The sequence below is a fragment of the Dendrobates tinctorius genome, unplaced genomic scaffold, assembly GCF_039654945.1.
Source record: "Dendrobates tinctorius isolate UK_male_01 unplaced genomic scaffold, ASM3965494v1 ptg000071l, whole genome shotgun sequence".
NCBI lineage: Eukaryota > Metazoa > Chordata > Amphibia > Anura > Dendrobatidae > Dendrobates > Dendrobates tinctorius.
This window is the reverse complement of record NW_027361739.1, coordinates 16918799-16943436: the sequence shown is the minus strand read 5'-3', so window position 1 is coordinate 16943436 and position 24638 is coordinate 16918799. Positions and strand designations below refer to the sequence as shown.

The following is a 24638-nucleotide window of genomic DNA, read 5'->3' as shown; positions in this document are numbered from 1 at the left end:
GTCACGTAACGTTACCAAAGGAAAAAGCCCAGCCATATAGTGTTCGTGGACAGGATTTCACCAGAGGGAGCAACAGTGCTAGCGGTGCAGTATAAGTGGGACTGCAGTTGCCGGCGAAGACTAAGCAGTACAGGCAGGTCTCTCAATATGTGGCAGCTTATTGTGTGGGCTGATGCCCTCAGAACCGGGGCAAAACAGCTGAGGGAGTCCTCTAACAAAGTAAGGCTGAACAGTGAGGACACTGTAGGATCGAAAGGTGCGGTCCGTCCCGGAAGCGAGCTTAGCACAGGGAATGAGAAGGAGTTGCACTTTGTGTAGCCTGATGTTGATGCTGGAAAGAATGCGAATATGCTGTGTACCAGAATCAGTAAAGTTACCAGTTTGAAAGTTGAATTGGACTGTGGCTCCTTTTGTATAAAACCTGACCGTGAAGACCTCCAGAAACGGACAGAGGACCCTGATGGTGCTGCGGAAGAAGCCACAGGTATGCAGTGTTATCTGCAGTACGTGTATGGGATGGGAGGGCAGGACGCGCTAATGCAAATGCTATCAGCCACGACTGCCACTCTGCACCTCCCTCACACATAGACAACATCTTCCTGTAACAGAAGCAACAAGAGTTTGCTCTAATCATTACTGCTTATTGCTTAACCATTTAATTGCTGCTTTCAATTTCCAACAGCGGCATTTAAATGGTCCCCATCGCGCCCCATCACCCTGCGATGCTATCGTGGGTAGCCTGTGGTTTATCAGGATAGTTGGGCTTGCTGAAGGCACCCATGACTCTGTCCTCTTAGTCCTCATATGAGAACATGAATGTAAATATATACCGCAATATAGGAGCATTGCATTATATAGTATGTGATCAAAGAATTTCAGATTCAAGTCCTCTAGTGGGACAAAAAAGAAAAGGAAAACATAAAAATCTTTGGTATTGTCTGTAAATGTCTGATGTATGGAAAATTTAAATGATTTAAATCATACATTGAATGCTAAAATTGCTTTCTTCTGGTTGTGCACTTTCTCAAAAGAATGTAATAAAAATCATCAAAATGTCATGTAACGTGTCTGGATGTGTGGACTTCATCGATACGGGTGCTACGCCCATGCAGGCGACATGATACCTTAGTTGGCCAGGACTAGATGTTAAGGACTTCAATAAGGGAGACCAATAAGGGAGACCTTAAAAATAAACTTTTTACTGAGCGATAACTTGGTGGGGATTATGTACAAAGATAGCGGGTACACAGCTTAATGAACGTTTAGTTCACAATATGGAACATTTTCACACACAGTCTCAGTTCCTTTCTCTTAACTCACTTAGTTTCTGTCTCCTCTAGTTTACCTGCCTTCACCACAATTCTGCACAGTTCTACAGTCCAGTAAGTGAGAATCCTACTCTCAAACCTCTTCCCTCTTAAGAGAACTAATTTGCCAATATTGCCGGTACTTACCGTATCTTCTCTATTTCTGACGCCTTGGAACTCCCGCCCAGGACACGCTTTTTGTCTCATGTTCTCTGTTCGGCTCTCTGGCCCATAACTTCTCTGATTTAAAAACTCGGGGTCATACTGCTAGGCATCCTGTCCCAAGACCCATGTCCAGTGCATCACTCCATCCTTCTGTCACTTCTTTATTTCTCTCTCTACTCAGGATCATGCTAGCCACTGTCTCGGTCTCCATTCACGTCAGGAACAATCACATCAAGCATCGCTGCTGAGTGCTCAGACAAAAGGTCTGTTTTAGCTGCAACAAAGGCCCTGTTTAACTTTCTGACAGGAAAATGTATCTGTCCCTTCACTTTAGCCACTGCCACTATTGACTAGTTCCAAACATTAACACTAAGTCTCCCTACTGTTGGGCAAAACACAACCTATCACCAACAAAACAAGTCACAATGCACATTACACATCTATTTACAACTATACATGTGTCGTCATGGGGGGACATGGGCAGCATGTCCATTTGCTTACACATATGTACCATAATATAGTACCACTGAAAATTATAGCTCAGCACACACAAAAAAAGTCCTCCCACAGGCCCATTAACATACAAATAAAATAGTTATGGGCCACTGAAACTGGGAACACAATCAAAAAATGTTCTTTTACAATGATTTTTTTTAACAAATATAGTATATAACATTTTAATTGGCCACTGCACCAAAGGAGACAGAGAAACAGGATGGTGAATCAGAGAAAACTCAACCAAGTGAAAGGGAGAGCAGTGATGGGTCTTAATCAATGGGGCCATTTGTGTCTTGAGAAAGAAGAAGTGCGAGATCATGATGATAGAGTGAGAGATGTTGCCGGAGCCCAAAGGGAACATTGGCTGAGTGCTGCAGCTGATGGCGGCCGCTGTGGTGGACGTGAGCCAAGGTGTTCTGATGGAGAAGATAGAGGTCAGACAGGAGTCGAAGACTTTGATGACTTCCTGGTTTGAGACTCGCGGTAGAGCCAACCATCTGGAGATCATACGGGCCCAGATGCTGGAGGGTTCCCCATCTAGACCGGAGGTAGTCCCCAACCCTGAGTTTAGACCTCTTATCGCTCTGGCGAAGTGGATTGTGGGAGTAGTCTGGGGTAAGAAGAAGAAAGAGGATTGGGTCAGGGCCAGCCGGACAGCTCTGGTAGGGTAGAGCTTACTCCGCAGATGACTCGAGGAGTAGTGGTCTACTTTGGGGCTTTGGCTTCCTAGTAGAAGAGAGCACCTGAATGCCAGCTCCACTAACCGCGGTCCCAGTCTGCAGCTCGGAGCACGTGTCCAGTTCCTGAAGGAAGATGGGCTGTGAATCTGGTTCGCAATAGCGGTCTCCAGAATAAGGTCGGAGGCGAAAGGAGTGCCTGCGGCAGTACAGCCTCGTCAAGAGCTATCAGCTCCTAGGGCCGTGACCAGGGCCGCTATCAGGGCAGTATGACTGGCATATGGGACCCATCTCAGATGCACATTCAGATAATATCTATAGGTAACAGGCACCAGCCAATCGCAGGCCGGCAGCTGATGTCAGTGCGCATGATCCTGGTGTATGTATGTGGTATAATTCTGTCACTATGTGGTGGTAATATGTGGTCCGGCCATGGTGTGGTGGTATTTGTCTCTTGTATATGGTATTATTCGGTCACTGTATGATGGTAATATGTGATCTGGTCATGGGGTGGGGGTATTTGTCCCTTGTATGTGGTATTATTCATTCACTATGTGGTGGTGATATGTGGTCTGGTCATGGTGTGGCAGTATTTGTTCCCTATATGTGATATTATTCTGTCACTATGTGGTGGTAATAGTCTGGTCATGTGTAACAGTATTTGTCCTTTATATGTGGTATTATTTGGTCACTATGTGGTGGTAATAAGTGATAACAAAAACTTGATTCCAGCTCACCCAGTTGCTCTATGCTCATCCACCTGGGGCTCAGACACCGGCCTCACCCTGGCCTCCCATCAATGACAATAGAAAAAATTGGAGTCCGGCTCAACAGGACTGGATTTTTCTTTTCTTTTATTTTTTAAAAGAAAATATAGTGCATTTAACTCATGAATTTTCATGGTCGACGTGACCCAGTCAACGCGTTTCGACTACGCTAAGCGGTCTTACTCATAACTCATGAGTAAAACTGCATAGTGCAGTCAAAACGCGTCGACTGGGTAATGTCGACGATGAAAATTTTCTTTTCTACGCACTATATTTTCTTTTGGACAAAAAAAAAAGAAAATTCCAGTCCTGTTGAGGCAGACTCCAATATTTTCTATTGTGGTAATATATGATCTGGTCATGGTGTGATGGTGTTTGGCCCTTGTATATGGTATTATTGCTCATTTTAAAAAATGTATGTGACACATTTAGTGTTGAGCATTCCGATACCGCAAGTATCGGGTATCGGCCGATACTTGCTGTATCGGAATTCCGATACCGACTTCCGATATTTTTTCAATATCGGAAGTCGGCATCAGAATCGGAAGTTCAAAGTTGATTGACAGCCTGACGTCATCATGATGCGCGGTGTGTGAGCCTGCACAGCCCCCCGGCAGGCCGGCACAGCCCCCCGGCAGGCCGGCACAGCCCCCCGGCAGGCCGGCACAGCCCCCCGGAGCCTGCACAGCCCCCCGGCAGGCCGGCACAGACCACCGGAGCCCGCACAGACCCCCTGGCAGGCCGGCACAGCCCCCCGAAAGGCCCGTACAGACCCCAGAGAGGCTGTACAAGGGAAAAACAGGATTTTTCTTATTCCGATACCGGAAGTCCCATAGACTTGAATGGGACTTCCGGTATCGGAATCGGCGATACCGATACTTTTTTTTAAGATCGGCCGATCCATTCCGATCCGATACTTTGAAGTATCGGACGGTATCGCTCAACTCTAGACACATTCTTTTAAAGAAAAATAAATAAAATTATACCTAAAAAGAGTATAGGAAAAAATTGAAAAAATCAAGATTATTATTATTATTTATTATTATAGTGCCATTTATTCCATGGCGCTTTACATGTGAGGAGGGGTATACATATTACATACAAGTACAGTAATCTTAAACAATACAAGTCACGACTGGTACAGGATGAGAGAGGACCCTGCCTGCGAGGGCTCACAATCTACAAGGGATGGATGAGGATACAGTAGGCAAGGGTAGAGCTAGTCATGCAGCGGTTTGGTGAATCGGTGGTTACTGCAGGTTGTAGGCTTGTCGGAAGAGGTAGGTCTTCAGGTTCTTTTTGAAGGTTTCCATGGTAGTCGAGAGTCTGATATGTTGTGGTAGAGAGTTCCAGAGTAGGGGGGATGCGCAGGAGAAGTCTTGTATGCGTTTGTGGGAAGAGGAGATAAGAGGGGAGTACAGAAGGAGATCTTGTGAGGATCAGAGGTTTCGTGCAGGTAGGTCCCGGGAGACGAGGTCACAGATGTATGGAGGAGACAAGTTGTGGATGGCTTTGTATGTCATGGTTAGGGTTTTGAACTGGAGTCTTTGGGTAATGGGGAGCCAGTGCAGGGATTGACAGAGGGGAGAGGCCGGGGAATTGCGGGGGGGACAGGTGGATTAGTCGGGCAGCAGAGTTTAGAATAGATTGGAGGGGTGCGAGAGTGTTAGAGGGGAGGCCACAGAGCAGGATGTTGCAGTAGACAAGGCGGGAGATGATGAGGGCATGGACTAGGGTTTTTGCAGATTCTTGGTTGAGGAATGTACGGATCCGTGAAATATTTTTGAGTTGAAGTCGGCAGGAAGTGGAAAAGGCTTGGATACGTGGTTTGAAAGAGAGATCAGTGTCAAGGATAACCCCGAGGCAGCGAGCTTGTGGGACTGGAGAGCGTGGGCAGCCGTTTACTTTAATGGATAGGTCCATTGGGGGGGTCACGTGAGATGGGGGAAAGATGATTAATTTTGTTTTGTCCATATTAAGTTTTAGAAATCTAGCGGAGAAGAAGGATGAAATAGCAGACAGACATTGAGGGATTCTGTCTAATAGGGAGGTGATATCTGGTCCAGAGATGTAGATCTGTGTGTCATCAGCATAGAGGTGATACTGAAAGCCATGAGATTCTATGAGCTGTCCGAGGTCGAAGGTGTAAATGGAGAAGAGCAGGGGCCCTAGGACTGAACCTTGCGGGACTCCGATGGATAGGGGGCGCAGTGAGGAGGTGGTGTGCGAGTGGGAGATGCTGAATGTCCGGTCTGTTAGGTATGATGCAATCCAAGATAGGGCCAAGTCTGTGATACCAAGAGATGAGAGGGTCTGTAGTAATAGGGAATGATCCACTGTGTCAAAGGCAGAGGACAGGTCCAGGAGGAGGAGGACAGAGTAGTGTCACTTGGCCTTGGCAGCTAGTAGGTCATTGGTGACCTTAGTTAGGGCAGTTTCAGTGGACTGGTGTGGCCAGAAGCCAGATTGTAATCGGTCAAGGAGGGAGCAAGAAGAGAGGTGGGAGGGCAGTTCCAGATGGACGTGTTGTTCCAGTAGTTTTGAGGCATAGGGGAGAAGTGATATAGGGCGATAGCTAGATACAAACGATGGGTCAAGAGAGGGCTTTTTGAGGATAGGTGTGATTGAGGCATGTTTAAAGCTTGAGGGGAAAACACCAGTTGTTAGTGACAGGTTCAAGAGGTGGATTAGGGTTGGGATGAAGATTGTGGTGAGGTTTTGGATGAAGTGGGATGGGATCGGGTCAAGTGCACAGGTAGTGAGATGTGATCTTGAGAGTAGAGTGGAGAGTCAATCTTCTGTAATGGTGGAGAAGTTGGTTTTGGAGGAGGAGGGCAGGGCAGTTAGGAGGAAGGGCACTGGGGGTTGTTAACTAAGACTGTCTCTGATGTTATCAATCTTCTCTTTGAAAAATGAGGCAAAGTCTTCAGCTGAGATGAGTGGAGAAGGAGGAGGTGCTAGGGGGTGGAGGAGAGAATAGAAGGTGTTGAATAACTGTTTAGGGTTGTGAGACAGGGAGGATATGAGAGATAAGAAGTAGGTTTGTTTTGCTGCAGCAAGTGTGTCCTTGAAAGTAGTGAGGGACTGTTTGAATGCGATAAAGTCCTCATTGGAGTGGGATCTTTTCCATCTCCGCTCAGCAGCCCTGGAAGCCTGCCTCAGTTCTTTGGTCAGACTGGTGTGCCAGGGCTGTCTGTTGATTTTGCGAGCTTTGGTATGTTTGAGAGGGGCAACTGATTCCAAAGCCACAGCTATTTTGGTGTTATATAGAGAGGCAGCGGCATCCGCATTGTGTAGGGAACTTATGTCTGTAAGAGGGAGGAGGGATTCAGACAATGAGAGTAGATCGAGGTGTTGAAGATTTCTGTGAGGGTGTGCAAGTTTTTGAGGTGGGGATTGTGGACCTGAGGAGGAGAGGGAAGAGAATGTAAGTAGGTTGTGGTCAGAGAGAGGAATAGGTGAGTTAGAGAGGCTAGATAGGGAGCAGAGGTGGGTGAAGATGAGGTCTAGTGTGTGGCCATCTTTGTGAGTGGCTGTAGAAGACCATTGAGTGAAGCTGAAGGAGGAAGTGAGAGATAGATACACCACGTCCACATCCTAGCCAGGACCCCCACATTAATGTAACGTTCCAGGGCACAAGAGACGAGTACCTCGCCCACAGCTACCACTCGCGCCACATTACACATTGTATGGTAAAATAATTTGTGTCATTCAAAACCACAACCACAAGAAAACATGGCCCGTACAGCTATATCAACAGAAATATTAAAAAAAGTTAAAAAAAAGTTAGGACTTTTGGAAGTTATGATGAAAAATTGTCTGGTCTTCAAAGTGTAATCTGGTGTTGATCGATCACTTGTGCTTTGTAATAATTGCTCCTGTTTGTCTTCTGCAGGTATTATTTTACCGTCTATTACCTCGGCCCTTTATTTTTTCATGTTCCTGTTTTTGTGTACCTGGTGGGCTTGTAACCGGAGTGTAACCCTTGTGGTTTTCAGTAGTCTCTGTGTCATGGCTGCAATCTTTAGTGCAGGTCACTTGACAGCCGTGTATTTGTATCAGCTCCCTTACTTTCAAGAAGTAATTCCACCCCAGGATCTATATGCAAGGTACGGCTTCACATGATTAGTTCTCCCTTCTAATTTATTGTATTGTTTTTACTCAGATCAGGTTTTGACCTTTTTTTTTGTTTTGGATATGTGAAGATGAGAAAACTAGTGTTCATTAAAAAAATAGTATAAATGATCTCATATAATTACTTGACATCTTGTCTAACTGTTTTTGGCAAAAATATGTAATATTTATTCTAAATGTCTAGGCTTTTTGGGATGACAGCAATTATTAGGACCAATCAGACAGAAATATGGATGATTCATCTTCACCAAGATCTGCACTGGCCAGTTTTCACAAATCCATTTATGCTTCTAGTTCTATACTATACATTGGTCATGTTGGTGCAGCAGTGGGCTACTCTACCAATGGTATGTCCTAAAATCTTCCCGTATTTTTAAACTATGGATGTTGTTTTGGAGAAATTTATAATTCTATAGGTATTTAATTAAAGGAGGAACCTACGACTAGTAAAGAAAATTGCCCCAAAGATGATCACCATCTGGACGGATTGCTGTGGAACTCAAATGCTGAGCTCATACAAGTGAGTGTCTACATTGGATTTTCTCCCAACGTTAAAAGCTACTTAGGGCAGAAAACTTAAGGTTTTACTGTGTCAGTAATATATTGGAAGAAACTTAGAATGTGCTATATGCATTATGAGTTGATGTACAGTGATCACCGACTTGAAAAAACCTAGTGTTAGGCCTAATCCACACGTCATTTTTTCTCGTACAAGTGCTATCAGTATTTTTCAAGGATAACAATCATACCTATAATAGTGAATGCAGCAGTTCACATGTTCGTGATTTTTCACGGATAGATCGTTCAACCCAAAATTGTGGAGACATGTACAAGTTTGATCCAAATGTCGTATCAAAATCATTGCAAATCTAAGGGTCTGTGAAAAAATTGGACTGCAATTGGATACCATCCATTTTCACTGACTGTTAATTAGGAAAAGTTGGAGAAACGTTTTTTCTCTAATACGAGAAAAACTGATAAAAATCGGACCAAACTCTGATATAAAGATGATGAAATTGATGAAATTCTGATGAAAATCACTGATAAAAACGCAGCGGAAGAATCCTGGGGCCTAACACACTCTGCACCCCATCTTGACTGAAAAAAAACCCCAGAAATGTAGAAGTTTTTGCTAATTTATTAAAAAACAAAAACTGAAATATCACATGGTCATAAGTATTCAGACCCTTTGCTCAATATTGAGTAGAAGCACTCTTTTGAGCTAGTACAGCCATGAGTCTTCTTGGGAATGATGCAACAAGTTTTTCACACCTGAATTTGGGTGAATTTGAATTCTTCCTTGCAGATCTTCTCCAGGTCCGTCAGGTTTGATGGTGAACGTTGGTAAACAGCCATTTTCAGGTCTCTCCAGAGATGCTCAATTGGGTTTAGGTCAGGGATCTGGCTGGGCAAGTCAAGAATGGTCCCAGAGTTGTTCTGAAGCCACTCCTTTGCTGTTTGCTTAGGGTCATTGTCTTGTTGGAAGGTGAACCTTCAGTCAAGTCTTAGGTCCAGAGAACTCTGGAAGAGGTTTTCATCCAGGATATAGAATCATAGAATCGTAGAGTTGGAAGGGACCTCCTGGGCCATCTGGTCCAACCCCCTGCTTAAAGCAGGATTCGCTAAATCATCCCAGACAGATGTCTGTCCAGCCTCTGTTTGAAGATGTCTATTGAAGGAGAACTCACCACCTCTCGTGGCAGCCTGTTCCACTCATTGATCACTCTGTCAAAAAGTTTTTTCTAATATCTAATCAGTGTCTCCTGCCATTCAGTTTCATCCCATTGCTTCTAGTCTTTCCTTGTGCAAATGAGAAAAAAGATGATCCTTCTACAATGTGACAGCCCTTGAGATATTTGTAGACAGCTATTAAGTCTCCTCTCAGTCTTCTCTTCTGCAAACTAAACATTCCCAAATCCTGCAACCTTTCCTCATAAGACAGGGTTTGCAGACTGGTCACCATTCTGTTCGCTCTTTTCTGAACTTGCTCCAGTTTGTGGATGTCTTTTTTAAAATGTGGCGCCCAAAACTGGACACAGTATTCCAGATGAGGAATATCTCTGTACTTGGCCACATACATGTTTCCTTCAATTGCAACCAGTCGCCCTGTCCTTGCAGCTGAAACCCCCCCACCATAGAATGATACTGTCACCGCCATGTTTCACTGTTAGGATTGTATTGGGCAGGTGATGAGTAGTGCCTGGCTTCTCCACACATACCGCTTAGAATTATCCCCAAAAAGTTCTATCTTCCTCTCATCAGACCAGAGAATCTTATTTCTCATAGTCTGAGAGTCATTCTGGTTTTTTTTTAGCAAACTCTATGCGGGCTTTCATATGTCTTGCACTGAGGAGAGGCTTTTGTTGGGCCACTCTACCATAAAGGTCCAACTAGTGGAGGGCTGCAGTGATAGTTTGTCATGCCTGCCATGTCTGATATGCCGCATGACCCCTGGAGTAGTGTGCACGCGCACCTCACTGTTATATCTGTCATGTCCGTTATGCTGTATGACCCCTGGAGCAGTGTGAACACGCACCTCATTATTATGCTGCATGATCCCTGGAGCAGTTGCTCGTGCACCTCATGACTGTTGTGCTGCGTCACTCCTGGAGCAGTGTGCATGCGCACCTCACCTCATGGCTGCATGCCGTTGCTGTGTGCACGCCCGTCTCTGCTCTACCTGCTGTGATCGTCACTATGGTCCAGCAGAATCTGATCCAGCAATCCTTCCTATGGTCCTGGACTTCCTGATCATGTGACCCTCTCTATGTCCAGCAGTATCTGATCCAGCAATCCTCTCAATGGTTCTGGAGGCCCTGATCATGTGACCATCTCTATGGTCCAGCAGAATCTGATCTAGCCAGCCTCTCTATGATCCTGAAGGACTGAACCGGAAGTCCTCTCCTGGTCCTGACCTGGAAGTGCAGGTGCTAATGCCCTATATCAGACCGCCCCTTCCTATGGTCGGGGCCTGAGTATCGTGTTGCTTCCCTGCATGGCTGCTTGGTCGCTCCCTGTATTCTGTGCCCCTGCACTCTGCCCTGTTGTGCGTCTCTGCACATGCTCTGTGCTTGTACTCTGTCTCTTATCCCGTGCCATGTCTTGTGTTGTCTTTTGTGCCATGTTTTGTCCTTGTTATGCTTTGCCTTGTAGTGCTTCCTATGTTATCTGCCTTTCCTTTTTCGCCATGTCTGGCCTTTGCTATTCTGAGCCTTGTAGTACTTCCATGTTCCCTGTCTTTGCCTGGTTTTCCTTACTCTGTCTTCTGGTGTTTGCTAGCACATTCCATGTCTAGTCTCAAGGTTCTGCCTTGACCCGGCTCTGGGCTTCGGCCTACGCTCCGCTGCTAGACTCTGTCCTATGGTGCTCTCTAGCACATTTCCTGGCTAGTCTCAAGGTTCTCCCTTGACCCGGCTCTGGGCTTTGGCCTACGCTCCACTGCTAGCCCTTTTCTCTCTCTGGCCCCGCTCTGTGCTTCTGCCTACGTTCCGCACCTTGTCTAGCTTTGCCTTGTTTCTTGCCTTGCCTTGTTTCTTCGTGTGCCCTTTGCATGCGCCTGGCCTTCCTAGCCTCCTGTCTGTGCCTCAGCCATGCCCGCCCTAGCCGTGCCCGCCTGCTTGTGCCTCAGCTGTGCTCGTCGGCCAGTGACAGCTGTGTCGCCTGTTATGCCTCAGCCGGGTTCGCCTGTCTTGCCCGTCTGTCTGTGCCTCAGCCCGACCAGCTAGCCAGCGCCCCAGCCGTGCTCTCTGTGCTTCCTTGCACTCACCCTGTCTCTACACTGTGCTTTGCGTGCTTCTCTAATAGCACGCGCAGGCCCTAGTCTGCCCCTTGGCATACCTCCCCGTGCTTCTGTAAAAGTATGCGCAGGTCTTGCCATGTACCCTGTCGTGCCCTCTTGCACGCACAGGCCCTAGCCTGTACCCTGGCGTGCCTCCTAGCACGCACAGGCCCTTGCCTTAGCCTGAACCCTGGCGTGTCTCTTAGCATGCACCCTGACTTGAACCTGACCCTGGCGTGCCCCTCTGCACGCGCAGGACTATGCCTTGAACCCTGACCCTGGCGTGTCCCTTGGCACACGCAGGACCTTGCCTTGAACCCTGACCCTGGCGTGTCCCTCGGCACGCTCAGGACCTTGCCTTGAACCCTGACCCTGGTGTGTCCCTCGGCATGTGCAGGACCTTGCCTTGACCCTGGCGTGTCACTCGGCACGCGCAGGACCTTGCCTTGAACCCTGACCCTGGCGTGTCCCTCAGCACGCGCAGGACCTTGCCTTGAACCCTGACCCTGGTGTGTCCCTCGGCACGCACAGGACCTTGCCTTGAACCCTGACCCTGGCGTGTCCCCTAAACACGCACCATGCCTAGTGTGTTGAACCCTGCCTTGCACCTTGCCTTGGACCTTGGCGTGTTCCTTAACACGCACCATGTCTGGAGCTCTGTCGTGCCTCCTTGCCTGAACCCTGCTTTGCCTGCCGGATGCCCGGAACCTGCCGATCGCTGCCAGAGATCGTAAGCCTGACGACTGCGACCTGATATCCGGAGCTGATGTCCGCAGCCTGATGCCCTGATCCTGTCGATCGTTGCCAGCTGTCCGGAGTCCGATGCCATCGAGCCTTGCTTGTACCTAGGCGTGCCATCTAGCACGTACCATGCCATGGACCTTGGCGTGCCACGCACGCACTTTGCTGTGTTTTCCTGTTATCACGTCTTGCACCTGTTGTTACCCTGAGTTAGCCTTAATAAAGATACCTTGAACCCACGCCTTGTCTTGTCTTGTTTCCTGCACGTCCCTTGTTGTCAGACACTCGTGTCTTCCTTGAGCCGGCCGTCTGGTTCCAGCAGTCGTGGTGGCTCACCCCCTTGGTCTTGCCCCTGACACTCCCTGTATAGGGGTGGTTCCTCACAAGATCAGCTCGCCCTCGGTGGGTGGGTGCCACGACCCAGAGGGTCCACTCTAGAAAATGACTCAAAGAAAGCTGACTCCGTCACATAATTGACTTTGTGGAATTTTCTCCCATCTCCCTACTGAATCTGTGGAGTTCATCCACAGTGATCTTGGGCTTCTTTACCTCTCTCACCAAGGCTCTTCTTCCACGATTGTTCAGTTTGGCTGGACTGCCAGTTCTAGGAAGACTTCTGGTGGTCTCAAACTTCTTCCATTTAAGGATTATGGAGACCACTGTGCTGTTAGGAACCTTGAATACTGCAGAAATTCTTTTGTAACCTTGGCCTGATCTGTTCCTTGCCACAATTCTGTCTCTGAGCTTCTTGGCCAGTTCCTTTGACCTATGACTCTCATTTGGTCTGACATGTTTTGTGAGCTATGAGGTCTTATGTAGACAGGTGTGTGCCTTTACAAATCAAGTTCTATCAGTTTAATTAAACACAGCTGGACTCCAATGAAGGAGTAGAACCATCTCAGGGAGGATCACAAGGAAATGGACAGCATGTGACTTAAATTTGAGTGTCTAAGCAAATGGTCTGAATACTTATGACCATGTGATATTTCAGTTTTTCTTTTTTAATAAATTTGCAAAAAATTCTGCATTTCTGTTTTTTTTTGAGTCAAGATGGGGTGTAGAGTGTAAAAATGAACTTTTTTGGATTTAACAAATGGCTGCAATAAAACAAAGAGTGAAAAATTTAAAAGGGTATGATTACTTTCCGTACCCACTGTAATGTATGGTATGAATTTATCACTTCCCAGGGGCAATTTTCAAGTTCATTGCCCTCATTACTGTTTATTATAGTATTGTAGAGGCTGGCCATTAATTACCTCTTTAAAGTGCACCTTTCCTTAATGTCCCAAAAGATAGACAGACCAGTCATTTGGATGAAACTGGCCAAAACAGCCTTTATTACAACAACGAATAAATAAATGAATTGAAGTAAGGAGTTAATTGGAGCTCCAAAACCCAGCAGTTTTGTAAACTTCTGCCATTTGTTGCAACCACAGAAGCTCCTCACCTTACCACTGACACCTAGGGACCCTGAAGAGTCTTAAAAGACAGGCCAGTCGTATATGCCAAACACAATTGGAGGGTATCAACTACTGTGATGGAAAACCAATCCCACACCACAATTTTGTCACCAACTCCAAAAATCTCCTCTTTACCGAGAAAGTCAAAATGACCCCGAAGAACAATAAAGTATCCCCGTACCATTCTAAGATTATAAAACTTCCAGATAAACAGGGCAGGTACCTCCATGTATTTTGAAACCACAACCCCGCCTTTAATACCTATAAGCCCAAACTTTTGCTATATTCACCCCTTTAACTTTTAATTCTTACAAACTTCCCACTCTTTTAAACTTACTTAATTAACTCCTTAGCTGCCTTATAAAGCTAAGTCATGAGTTACCATGCCCATGACTCCCCTGGGGCTCTGTTTTTCCTTTCCTCACAGTGCTTAATTAAATCGGATCCTTCTACATACTTAGGTATTAGACAGACTAAAGACACAACTAAGTGACAAAACTATTTGCCTGATGACTCAACACAACTCTCCTATATATTTACAGCTCTTCACTAAGCTATGCTCCAAGTATTGTGACTTGCTGTGCAGTGGCTTCTGCAGCTGGCAGCTTCGCTGACGGCATCAAAGGAAAGGAGACAAGATAGGCGCACAGGCCTAGCCTATGTATACACGTGCCAATGTAGAAAAATATTCAGGATTGAGAGTCCTCAGTAGTTGATACCTTTTAATGGCTAACTGAAAAGATGGTAACACATTGCAAGCTTTCGAGACTACTCAGGTCTCTTCATCAGGCTAACTAATACAAAATCTGAAGAATCACATATTTATACACAATACAGCCTAGAAAAAAATGCAATAGATGAGACAAGTGACGTGAAGCAGAACTATCAATATGGGAGAGGGAGAAACATAAATATAAACATTGGACCAGTTCATGGATGTGGAATCTTTGTACTCTAATATCCCACACCAAGATGGTTTAAATGCCTGCAAATTCTTCATGGAAAACACAGGGACTGATGCTGATGCTGTGGTGAAACTTATAAAATTCATCCTCACCCACAATTACTTTGAATTTGACAACAGGATCTATCTACAGGAGACTGGCACAGCTATGGGAAGTAAAATGGCTCCACAGTATTCAAATCTTTTCATGGCAAAGCTTGAAAGCGACTTTTTGTCCTCATGCCCCATCAGGCCCCTGGCCTACTACCGCTTCATTGATGATATTTTAATCATCTGGACGGAGTCTGAGCAACAGCTAAAGACGTTCCACGAACAGTTTAATCAATTTCATCCCACCATCAATTTAACACTCAACTACTCCAGTACTGAGATTAATTTTTTGGACACCATCATTAAGCTAAAAAACAATGAAATAGAGACATCCCTGTATCAGAAGCCAATCGACCGTCCAACATACCTTAAATGGGACAGTTTCCATCCAAAACACATAAAGAACTCTATTATCTATAGCCAAGCCATCAGATACAATCGTATATGTTCCAACCCCATGGATAGAGACAAACACCTTGGTCGCCTCAAAAAGACCTTTTTGAATCAGGTTTACCATCCAAGAACAATTGAAAACCAAATTACAAGAGCCACCAGATTGTCAAGGAATCACCTGCTACATTACAAAGCTAAAGAAGAAAATAACGGAGTGCCTCTAGTAGTCACCTACAATCCAAATCTGGAGGTGCTAAGGGGAGCTGCACGGAAATTACAACCTTTACTACAAAAAGATGCCCGATTAAAATCCATTTTTCCAGACCCCCCACTGCTGTGTTTTAGGCACCCCCCAAATTTAAGAAGCATCATTGTTAGAAGCTCCCTGTCCTGTCCAACAGCTGCAGGAACCTTTCCTTGCAACCAGAAAAAATGTAAAACCTGTCCATTTATAATGACCACGGACAAGATAAAGATCCCCAACTCACATCAGGACTACAAGATCCCAGGTACTTTCAGCTGCATCACATCTAATGTGGTGTACTTAATTATTTGTACTAAATGTCCAACTGGGGGTCTGTATGTGGGGGAGACAGGGCAAAAGCTTAGAACAAGGATGAATGCTCATCGTCACACAATAAGAGAAAAAAGAATGGATCTACCTGTGGCAAAACATTTCTGTATCCCTGATCACAGCAGCGTGGATATGAAATTACTGGTATTGAAAAGTAACTTCAATTCTCAGAGAGAGAGATGAGTTTGGGAGTAAAAAATTTATGACGAACTTTGACACTCTCACTGCTGGAATGAATGTGTCGCATGGATTTATGTCTTTTTACATCAATTAAGGAATTTCCTTTTAAAACCGTGGGGGCTTCACAACACAGAACTAGACCCCAATCAGAGGACCATAAAACATCCGAACTCCTTATCTATGAACTGGTCCAATGTTTATATTTATGTTTCTCCCTCTCCCATATTGATAGTTCTGCTTCACGTCACTTGTTTCATCTATTGCATTTTTTTCTAGGCTGTATTGTGTATAAATATGTGATTCTTCAGATTTTGTAGTAGTTAGCCTGATGAAGAGACCTGAGTAGTCTCGAAAGCTTGCAATGTGTTACCATCTTTTCAGTTAGCCATTAAAAGGTATCAACTATTGAGGACTCTCAATCCTGAATATTTTTCTATCTACTGGCTAACACGGTACAAAGATATATATCTTTCCTGTGCCAATGTAGTGTTTCAGAAAGACTAAGTGTGAGGGAGGTGGGGAGAAGAAAGACAGTGGAAAGTGATGCACACAAAACTTTGAGAGTTTTCCGATTTCCTATTTCCGTGCACTTTTTAGATAGATCAATGTCAGGTAGCACAGCTTCCAACTATCCCAGATTCAGCATGACTGTCCCGCTTTGAGGGCTCAGTTCCAAAATGTAAGAGCTTTGTGCCTGCTCCTGTTACTCGCCTCACTCCTTGGTGGGCATGGTCGCTTCTCTCTGCTCAGTGCATAACTTAAATTATATATTCGCTTCTTCTTCTCTTGTGATCAACACGCAAACTTGCCTCTCCACAAGCTACAGCTCTATCTACGAGCCACAAGTAATAATGATGCACATAGGATAATTTAGTGATCTTGACCTGTTTTGCGGGCAGTCAAACCAGAAGCAGATTATACATGTCCATAGAGATACATTGTATATATAACAATGTATATCTATGTTCCCTGTATAAAGAGGTGAAGAAAAAATATATTTTTTTGCTTCTATAAAAGTAAGAACAAATGGTAAAGAAAAAAAGATGTGAAAATAAAACTTATAAAAAATAGTATATATAAAAAAATAAATATTTTATAAAAAAAAAAAAAGTGAAACTTTTAAATATATGTGGACAGAATATGGTTCTACACCACAATAGATTTGAGCATATAAGAATATGTGGCGCCCCTGAGGGTTCAGTTGCCACAGAGGTACTGCACCTCCTCCTGAGGTGTGGTGCCCCACTATCCAGGTAAGGTGGAGACACCAGACCACACTCCAACACCTGCATCCCACCCTTTGGTGGCTCCCTGCTTGGAACACGAAGCGTGCTGGGAGGCGGGTGGAGTTTAGTTTGCACTAAAAGAGCGGGAAGAGGATAGGATTGAGTTAGTTAGTCACAGGAGTCTGACGAGGTCAGTCTGTGAAAGGAGATCCCCTGAGTGGGATGGATGAAGGAAGTGCTGCAGCCGACCTCAGTGATCTGTGTTATGAATGGGTCACCGAGGAGAAAAAAGCAAAACAAGCTAAGTCACAAAAAACCAGAGAGGTTGGTAACTATGCAGATTGCAGATCCCTGATCCTACCACACAACTAGCAGCAGCCGTGGAGCGTACCTACGATGTTCCTAGACGCTTCGTCACAGCCGGAGGACTAAATAAGTCTGAAGCATGAAAAGGGGAAAACTAACTGCCCCAGAGCAGACCCCAAAGGAATAGATAGCCCCCACACATGTATTGACGGTGAAACAAGGTGAAGGCACAAACACAGGCAGGAAAATAGGCTGAGCAAACGATGGGGCCCAAACTAACTAGAAAGGAAAGCAAAGACACTGTCTGCAACCTGCAAAAAACCCTACAAAAATAATGTCCAATACTTCTGATAGCAAAATTAACCCTGAAGTCACTAGACTTCTCCCACTATATCAGCACTCTGAAATATTCTGAGACAGAGAAAAAAGAGACCAAACTAGTAAGGGACAAAAAGCAAATTGGCAAAATACTGATAAATAAGAGTGGAAATTCAGCACAGCCCCCAGCGGGGCTGGCTGACCACACAAAAAACTGAATAGACCAACAAAATCAAGTGTGAACATTAGCAGAAAAACTTAGCTTTAGATGACTGGAACAGAGCTGAAAACCAAGAGCTGACAAGCCAGAAGGAATCACCAGCAACTGAATAGGGCGTCGGCTGTCTTAAATCCAATCTGAGACTCCTGAGGTCCAATCGTCATCCTCATTCTCAGGTGGCAGATCTCCACCGATCAAATCAGCTTCACTACCTCCTGTTACCACCAGAGGGAGTCTGGAAGGAGAACTCACAACTGGTGAACCAGAGAATGAACTCACAACAGATCTGGGTCCGCTGGCACAAGAAAGGAACATTGATAGAAAGCCTGACTCTCCATAAGAATGAAAGGATTGATACGGAACGTGAGGAGAATAAGAGAACAAGGACCAGGGTTAAAGGAGAACCCTTCCCAAGTTCTAAGCGCAAGGCCGGGGTCCAGTCCCCGAGGTTGTATGGATACTAATGGTCCTGCAGCAGACACCGGACGAATAGAAGTAGTGACCACTTTATTCCCACACCAGACTTGGGGGCACAACAGCAACGTGTGTGAGCCGGGACTAGGTAGAAGGAGTCCCCGAAGCAGGCTACAGCTGTCTGCCGTACAAGTAGAGTTCATAGGAACATCTGACAGAAGGAACTCCAGTGTAACTCAGTACTGTGAGTACTTCACTCAAAGGCGCTAAGAGGGAGACATTCAGAAAAGGCACTTATGTTGGCGGAGTGTTGGAAAGGAGTACTTCATCTTGCCTGGAAGTTGGCTGAGCTCCTGACCCGGAGGACACGGCACAGATGCGGGCACCTGTACCACAACAGACTGTGAGTAAAGCTTTGGAACTACATGCCCTGGTGTCCTCCACTTATTCCTGCATCAGCCTGCCCGACACCGCTACATCCCTCCTGCGCCCGACACCACACCATCTAAGTGTCACTTCACCTACACTGCCCTGGGACTACAGCCCTGCCTGTGGAGGGTTATAACATCATTGCTGCACTACACCATCTGCCCCAGAGGATCTGTCTGCAGCGTCGGCGTAACATTTGCCGAACACCACAGGTGGCGTCACGAATCACTTATTAACTTTCACCACCATAAACACACTGAAACAACCCCTTTTGCAATGGAGCCCCAGGGCCACGGACCGGGTCACTGCTGCCGTGACAACTCCCGTTGAGAAGATCAACCGGCCCGGTACCGAGTACCCCACGGCCCGGGCGAGTGAGGGCGCTCCAACTTGGCGTCACGAACAGGATGACGAGACCCGGTGCCACCGGGTTCTGTGTGCCTACGATTTATTGGACTTAACAGCTTGTGAAAATGTGCAGAATAACCAATTTGATAGACTGGAAAATGAACGCTAAAAATGGCCGCCAGTGCGGAGAAGGGCGTGACAACATGGGTGGTCCTAAGAAAAGACCACGAACCGTCCTGGGCCTCCCCTGTCTGAACTTCTATGCGACAGCAACATGGCCCACCCCCCGAGGGGTTCGTATACTGGCATGGTATGGAGGAGTAGGAAGAAGACGCCGCCCCCAGAAGGAGGAGCGAGAGCCGGTGGCGGGAAAAGAGTCCAGACAGGAAGAGAAAGGAGAGAACGCCATGATGGAAGGCGAGAGGAGGCCTGAAGAGCGAAGGGAGGTTATGCTGAACCTCCCCGGCGCAATGGCTGAAGGCTCCGATCTAGCTTCCCATCAGGACCGTCAACAGCTGGAGGATGAGATTACCCGGCTGACTCACGAACTGCGGCTGAAGTAGGAGGCGCTCTGGATGATGAAATGGCAGCACGCCCGGGAGGGGCCACCATCCGCGGTACCCCAGTCACCGGTACCCCCCACTGCTGCACCGGATCTCCTCCAGGCAAACCCTGTGGAGCTTGCGGCCACTGCCATACCACCGGTAGCTTCTATCACTGCCGCCCCGCTGTCACCATCGCTGGGAGAGGACTACCAGGAGGAGTTGTCCGAAGGCCTGGGAGCCGAAGTGGAGGAAGAAGTAGAGCTCCCGTGTGGACCTGACGCGGCCGCGCAGGTCCTGCCGGAGACCCCCGCGGACCCGGAGCCACCATCTGCTCCACCACCGCCGACATCTGGACAGACTACCCCTGTGGATACCCCTGCAGCTGCCCACCGTCTCAAGCCTGCACCAGAGCAGGAACACCACCAGGAGGCCCCAGGTACTTCTGTGTCCCTGCACCTGGGAAGGCCCTGGGGTGTACGGCCGTGGCGGCGTCAGGACAGGTTGTGCTGAACCTTGTCTGGGACCGGGACTCTGATCCCTGGGGGGAACGCCTCAACCCCTAGCGGTAGTTCCCCTGTCCACCGTGGGTAGTGGCAGGCCCCGGGAAGAGGAAGATGAGACACGGGCTCGTTGCCAGGAGACCATCCGCCAGCTGGCAGCGGAGCAGAGAGAGAGAGAACAGAGGAGACTGGCTGTGCTAGGCCCAGATCTGGACCAGAAAGAAAGGGTCCGTACCGGTCACTTTGGTCCCCGGGACTCGGCAGGATGGGGACAGGTACTGAATGTGAACCAAGAACAGGGGTTCGGTTTCATCACCGACCCCAAACGGATCTCCGACCTTTTCTTTAACCGGCGGGATGTGGAGTCACACCTGAGGAAGGGACACCCTGCTAGAGATCTGCAACCGGGGGAATATGTAACCTTCACCCGGCATGAGGGGTTAAGAGGTTGGTACGCCATGAATATCCGCCGCATCCCTGAGGATTTTATTGCAGCCTATAAGAAGGAGAAGGCATATGTTCACCCAGCAGGAATGCCTCCTACGGTAGTGGTTGCACCTACCAACACCAGACAGGCTATATCTACCTCCGTCATCCACCCCATGGTACAGGTAGCTACACCCGCTGTACCACAGGCAGCAATTGCACCAGCTGCCACCACCTCGTCCTATGTGAACCAGCCGAAAGGAAGAGGATGCCCTGAAGTGCTCCCCTGGAAGCACCCAAGGAAACCAGCTTCCACCACCCCAGGAGGGGACCACCAACATTAAAGAAAATACCAAAAACTATCTCTGTTACCCAGGAGCGTATTTACACCGTTGTGCCTTAAAATTATTTTTGTTTATTCATCATGTTTTTCCAGTTTTGTTGCCCAGTTTTATTGGCAGCGTTTTCTTTACTGAACTGTGGAGATCATGGACACTGAATGATCCAGAACTTTAATGTATATAGTTGCACCTCTTTAGGTGCCCTCTCTTGGTTTTACAGAGCCCTTTTTGGAATAAGGACTACCTCACTTGGAGCATGGCTCCTACCAAAAGGACACTGCAAGAGATCCCGGCTGGGAGCGGTGTCCTGCACTTACAAGAACTATTGAAGTTTTGATGTGAAGTATTTTATAATGTGCCTTATGAAAGTATTAATAGAGAATAGCTTTTATATAGAATCTACTTAATAGCAATGACTAATAGGAATGTTTTAATAAAGAGATGAAGGATTTGAATAAAGATAAAGATTTGAAAAATGCAGGTGACGAACCAGGCATCAACGGTTGTCACTTAAGGTTAATAAAAGGAAGTAGAAAATGTGAAAGAGGAGATGATGAAAAAATATGATAATGATAACACTTGAAAGTGGTAGTGTGTTTACTGCTAATAGCACTTTGAATTAGGAATCGTAGTAAGATATAGATAAGTAGTTAAAATGTTTGCAACGATCAAGACTCAGTGCCTCCCACATTGTATGTTTAGATAAGAACTGTTTATTAGCATTATAAAAAAATTTGCATGTTCCTGTATTTGTCAACCTTTGTTTTCTTGCAGCTCGCGGACGTGCTGTGTTTAACAGGGGGTATGTGGCGCCTCTGAGGGTTCAGTCACCACAGAGGTACTGCACCTCCTCCTGAGGTGTGGTGCCCCACTATCCAGGTAAGGTGGAGACACCTGACCACACTCCAACACCTACATCCCACACAACACAGTAGTGTAGCAAAGCACCTTTTGGGACACGAAGCGTGCTGGGAGGTGGGTGGAGTTTAGTTTGCACTAAAAGAGCGGGAAGAGGATAGGATTGAGTTAGTTAGTCACAGGAGTCTGACGAGGTCAGTCTGTGAAAGGACATCCCTTGAGTGGGATGGATGAAGGAAGTGCTGCAGCCGACCTCAGTGATCTGGGTCCGCTGGCACAAGAAAGGAACATTGATAGAAAGCCTGACTCTCCATAAGAAAGGATTGATACGGGACGTGAGGAGAATAAGAGAACAAGGACCAGGCTTAGAGGAGAACCCTTCCCAAGTTCTAAGCGCAAGGCTGGGGTCCGGTCCCCGAGGTTGTATGGATACTAATGGTCCTGCAGCAGACACCAGAGGAATAGAAGTAGTGACCACTTTATTCCCACACCAGACTTGGGGGCACAACAGCAACGTGTGTGAGCCGGGACTAGGTAGAAGGAGTCCCCGAAGCAGGCTTCAGCTGTCTGCTGTACAAGTAGAGTTCATAGGAACATCTGACAGGAGGAACTCCAGTGTAACTCAGCACTGTGAGTACTTCACTCAAAGGCGCTAAGAGGGAGACGTTCAGAAAAGGCACTTATGTTGGCGGAGTGTTGGAAAGGAGTACTTCATCTTGCCTGGAAGTTGGCTGAGCTCCTGACCCGGAGGACACGGCACAGATGCGGGCACCTGTGCCACAACAGACTGTGAGTAAAGCTTTGGAACTACATGCCCTGGTGTTCTCCACTTAATCCTGCGCCAGCCTGCCCGACACCGCTACATCCCTCCTGCGCCCGACACTACACCATCTAAGTGTCACTTCACCTACACTGCCCTGGGACTACAGCCCTGCCTGTGGAGGGCTATAACATCATTGCTGCACTACACCATCTGCCCCAGAGGATCTGTCTGCAGCGTCGGCTTAACATTTGCCGAACACCACAGGTGGCGTCACGAATCACTTGTAAACTTTCACCACCATAAGCACACTGAAACAACCCCTTTTTGCAATGGAGCCCCAGGGCCACGGACCGGGTCACTGCTGCCGTAACAACTCCCGTTGAGAAGATCAACCGGCCCGGTACCGAGTACCCCACGGCCCTGGCGAGTGAGGGCGCTCCAAATAAGATGTAAGAAAACCAAAGATAGTAGTTATATATATGTATATATCTTTATTAAAGCAAATTTTTGCATATTAAAAACAATTTGGAATGAATACAATTAATACACAAGTTAGCTATAAGGTGGCGCCACAAGCAAAATACCTAGCACATGTTTCCAAACCTTAATGAACAGCAAAAATGAAAGTGAAATAAAATGCAAATATTATAAAGTAAAATTCATTCTAAGTGAGAAAAAATATATATATCATGTGCAAAATAAAAAATATGTATATAGAATACACACAGAGGTTGTGGAAAAAAATGCAATGTGCTGTGCACAAAGGTTGTGCAAAATCACAAGTAGTTAAAATTATATCTACAAAGTGCAATGTGCTGTGCACAAAGGTTGTGCAAAATCGCAAGTAGTTGAGATTGTATCAACAAAACACCCACAAAAATTGTGCAAAAAACCAAAGTGCAAAATGCTGTGCAGAAAAGTTGTGGAAAATCGCAAGTAGTTAGGATTATACCTACAAAGTACAATGTGCTGCAGCGCCAGGAGTCCCTACGCAAGTTTCGGCCTATGTAGCCTTCTTCCTATGTGATTTTGCACAACCTTTGTGCACAGCACACTGCATTTTTTTGCACAACCTCTGTGTGTGTTCTATATACATATTTTTTATTTTGCACATGATATATATATTTTTTCTAACTTAGAATGAATTTTACTTTATAATATTTGCATTTTATTTCACTTTCATTTTTGCTGTTCATTAAGGTTTGGAAACGTGCTAGGTATTTTGCTTGTGGCGCCACCTTATAGCTAACTTGTGTATTAATTGTATTCATTCCAAATTGTTTTTAATATGCAAAAATTTGCTCTAATAAAGATATACACATATATATAACTACTATCTTTGGTTTTCTTACATCTTATTCTTATATGCTCATTCCTATAAAAGTAGTAAAAATAATAAGAAGCAATTACAAAAATGTTATTTTTGTCTTTTTTGTGAGTCTTCTAAGGTCTCGAACATACAACCTTAACATTAAGGGCAGGAGCCTAAAGGTCCTGTCACACTTAGCGATGCACCAGCGAACCCGACCGGCGATATGACGCGGTCAGGATCGCTGGTGCATCGCTAAGTGGTCGCTAGTGAGCTGCCACACAGGCAGATCTCACCAGCGACATCGCAGGGGACGGGGATCGCTACTTACCTGTCAGATGAGGCGATCCTGCGTCCTCCCGTCCGGCTCCACGCGTCGCTCGTCCTCACAGCAGGAAGCCCAGCAGGAAGCTGATGACGAGAAATGGTCCTGAACGTTCTCGCGCTATCAGCGATAAGCAGCGGGGGAGTCGGTCGGAGGTAAGTGTCAGACATAGCGATATCGCTGCTGCGTCACAAAACCAGTGACATTATAGCAATATTGCTAGCGATATCGCTTAGTGTGACAGGCCCTTAAGCTACTGATCCTCAAGCTCTGGTGTAGGCACTGGGAGAATTTTGTGTACTTGATCTGTATTGCAGCTGTGACTCCACATGCAGATTGTATAGTCATTTTAATGTGTTTTTTTTCTTACATAATCGTAATGCTGAGTCAGTGTTCACACATAGCGTAAATGCTGCGTTATTTCTGCTGTCAATAGCTTGCTACATCATTTGTCACACTTTCTGTTCTTCAAAAGTTGAGAAGTATGCAGATAGGGAGAGAGAGAACTGTGCAGCCACAGAATTCCTTAGTCAATGATCTGCTTGATCTGTAAGGAAGCAGCCATGGGGAATCTGGTGCTGC

The 24638-nt window shown here is 46.2% G+C and overlaps 1 protein-coding gene across 1 annotated transcript in view; it reads left to right on the top strand.

Annotated features, from left to right (window-relative positions):
• Positions 1-24638, top strand: part of LOC141096108 (piezo-type mechanosensitive ion channel component 2-like) — a 242528-nt gene that overhangs the window by 45531 nt on the left and 172359 nt on the right. Inside the window, 3 exon segments of the mRNA XM_073582522.1 lie at positions 7310-7523; positions 7733-7915; positions 7996-8068. Coding sequence (XP_073438623.1) covers positions 7310-7523; positions 7733-7915; positions 7996-8068 — 470 coding nt within the window.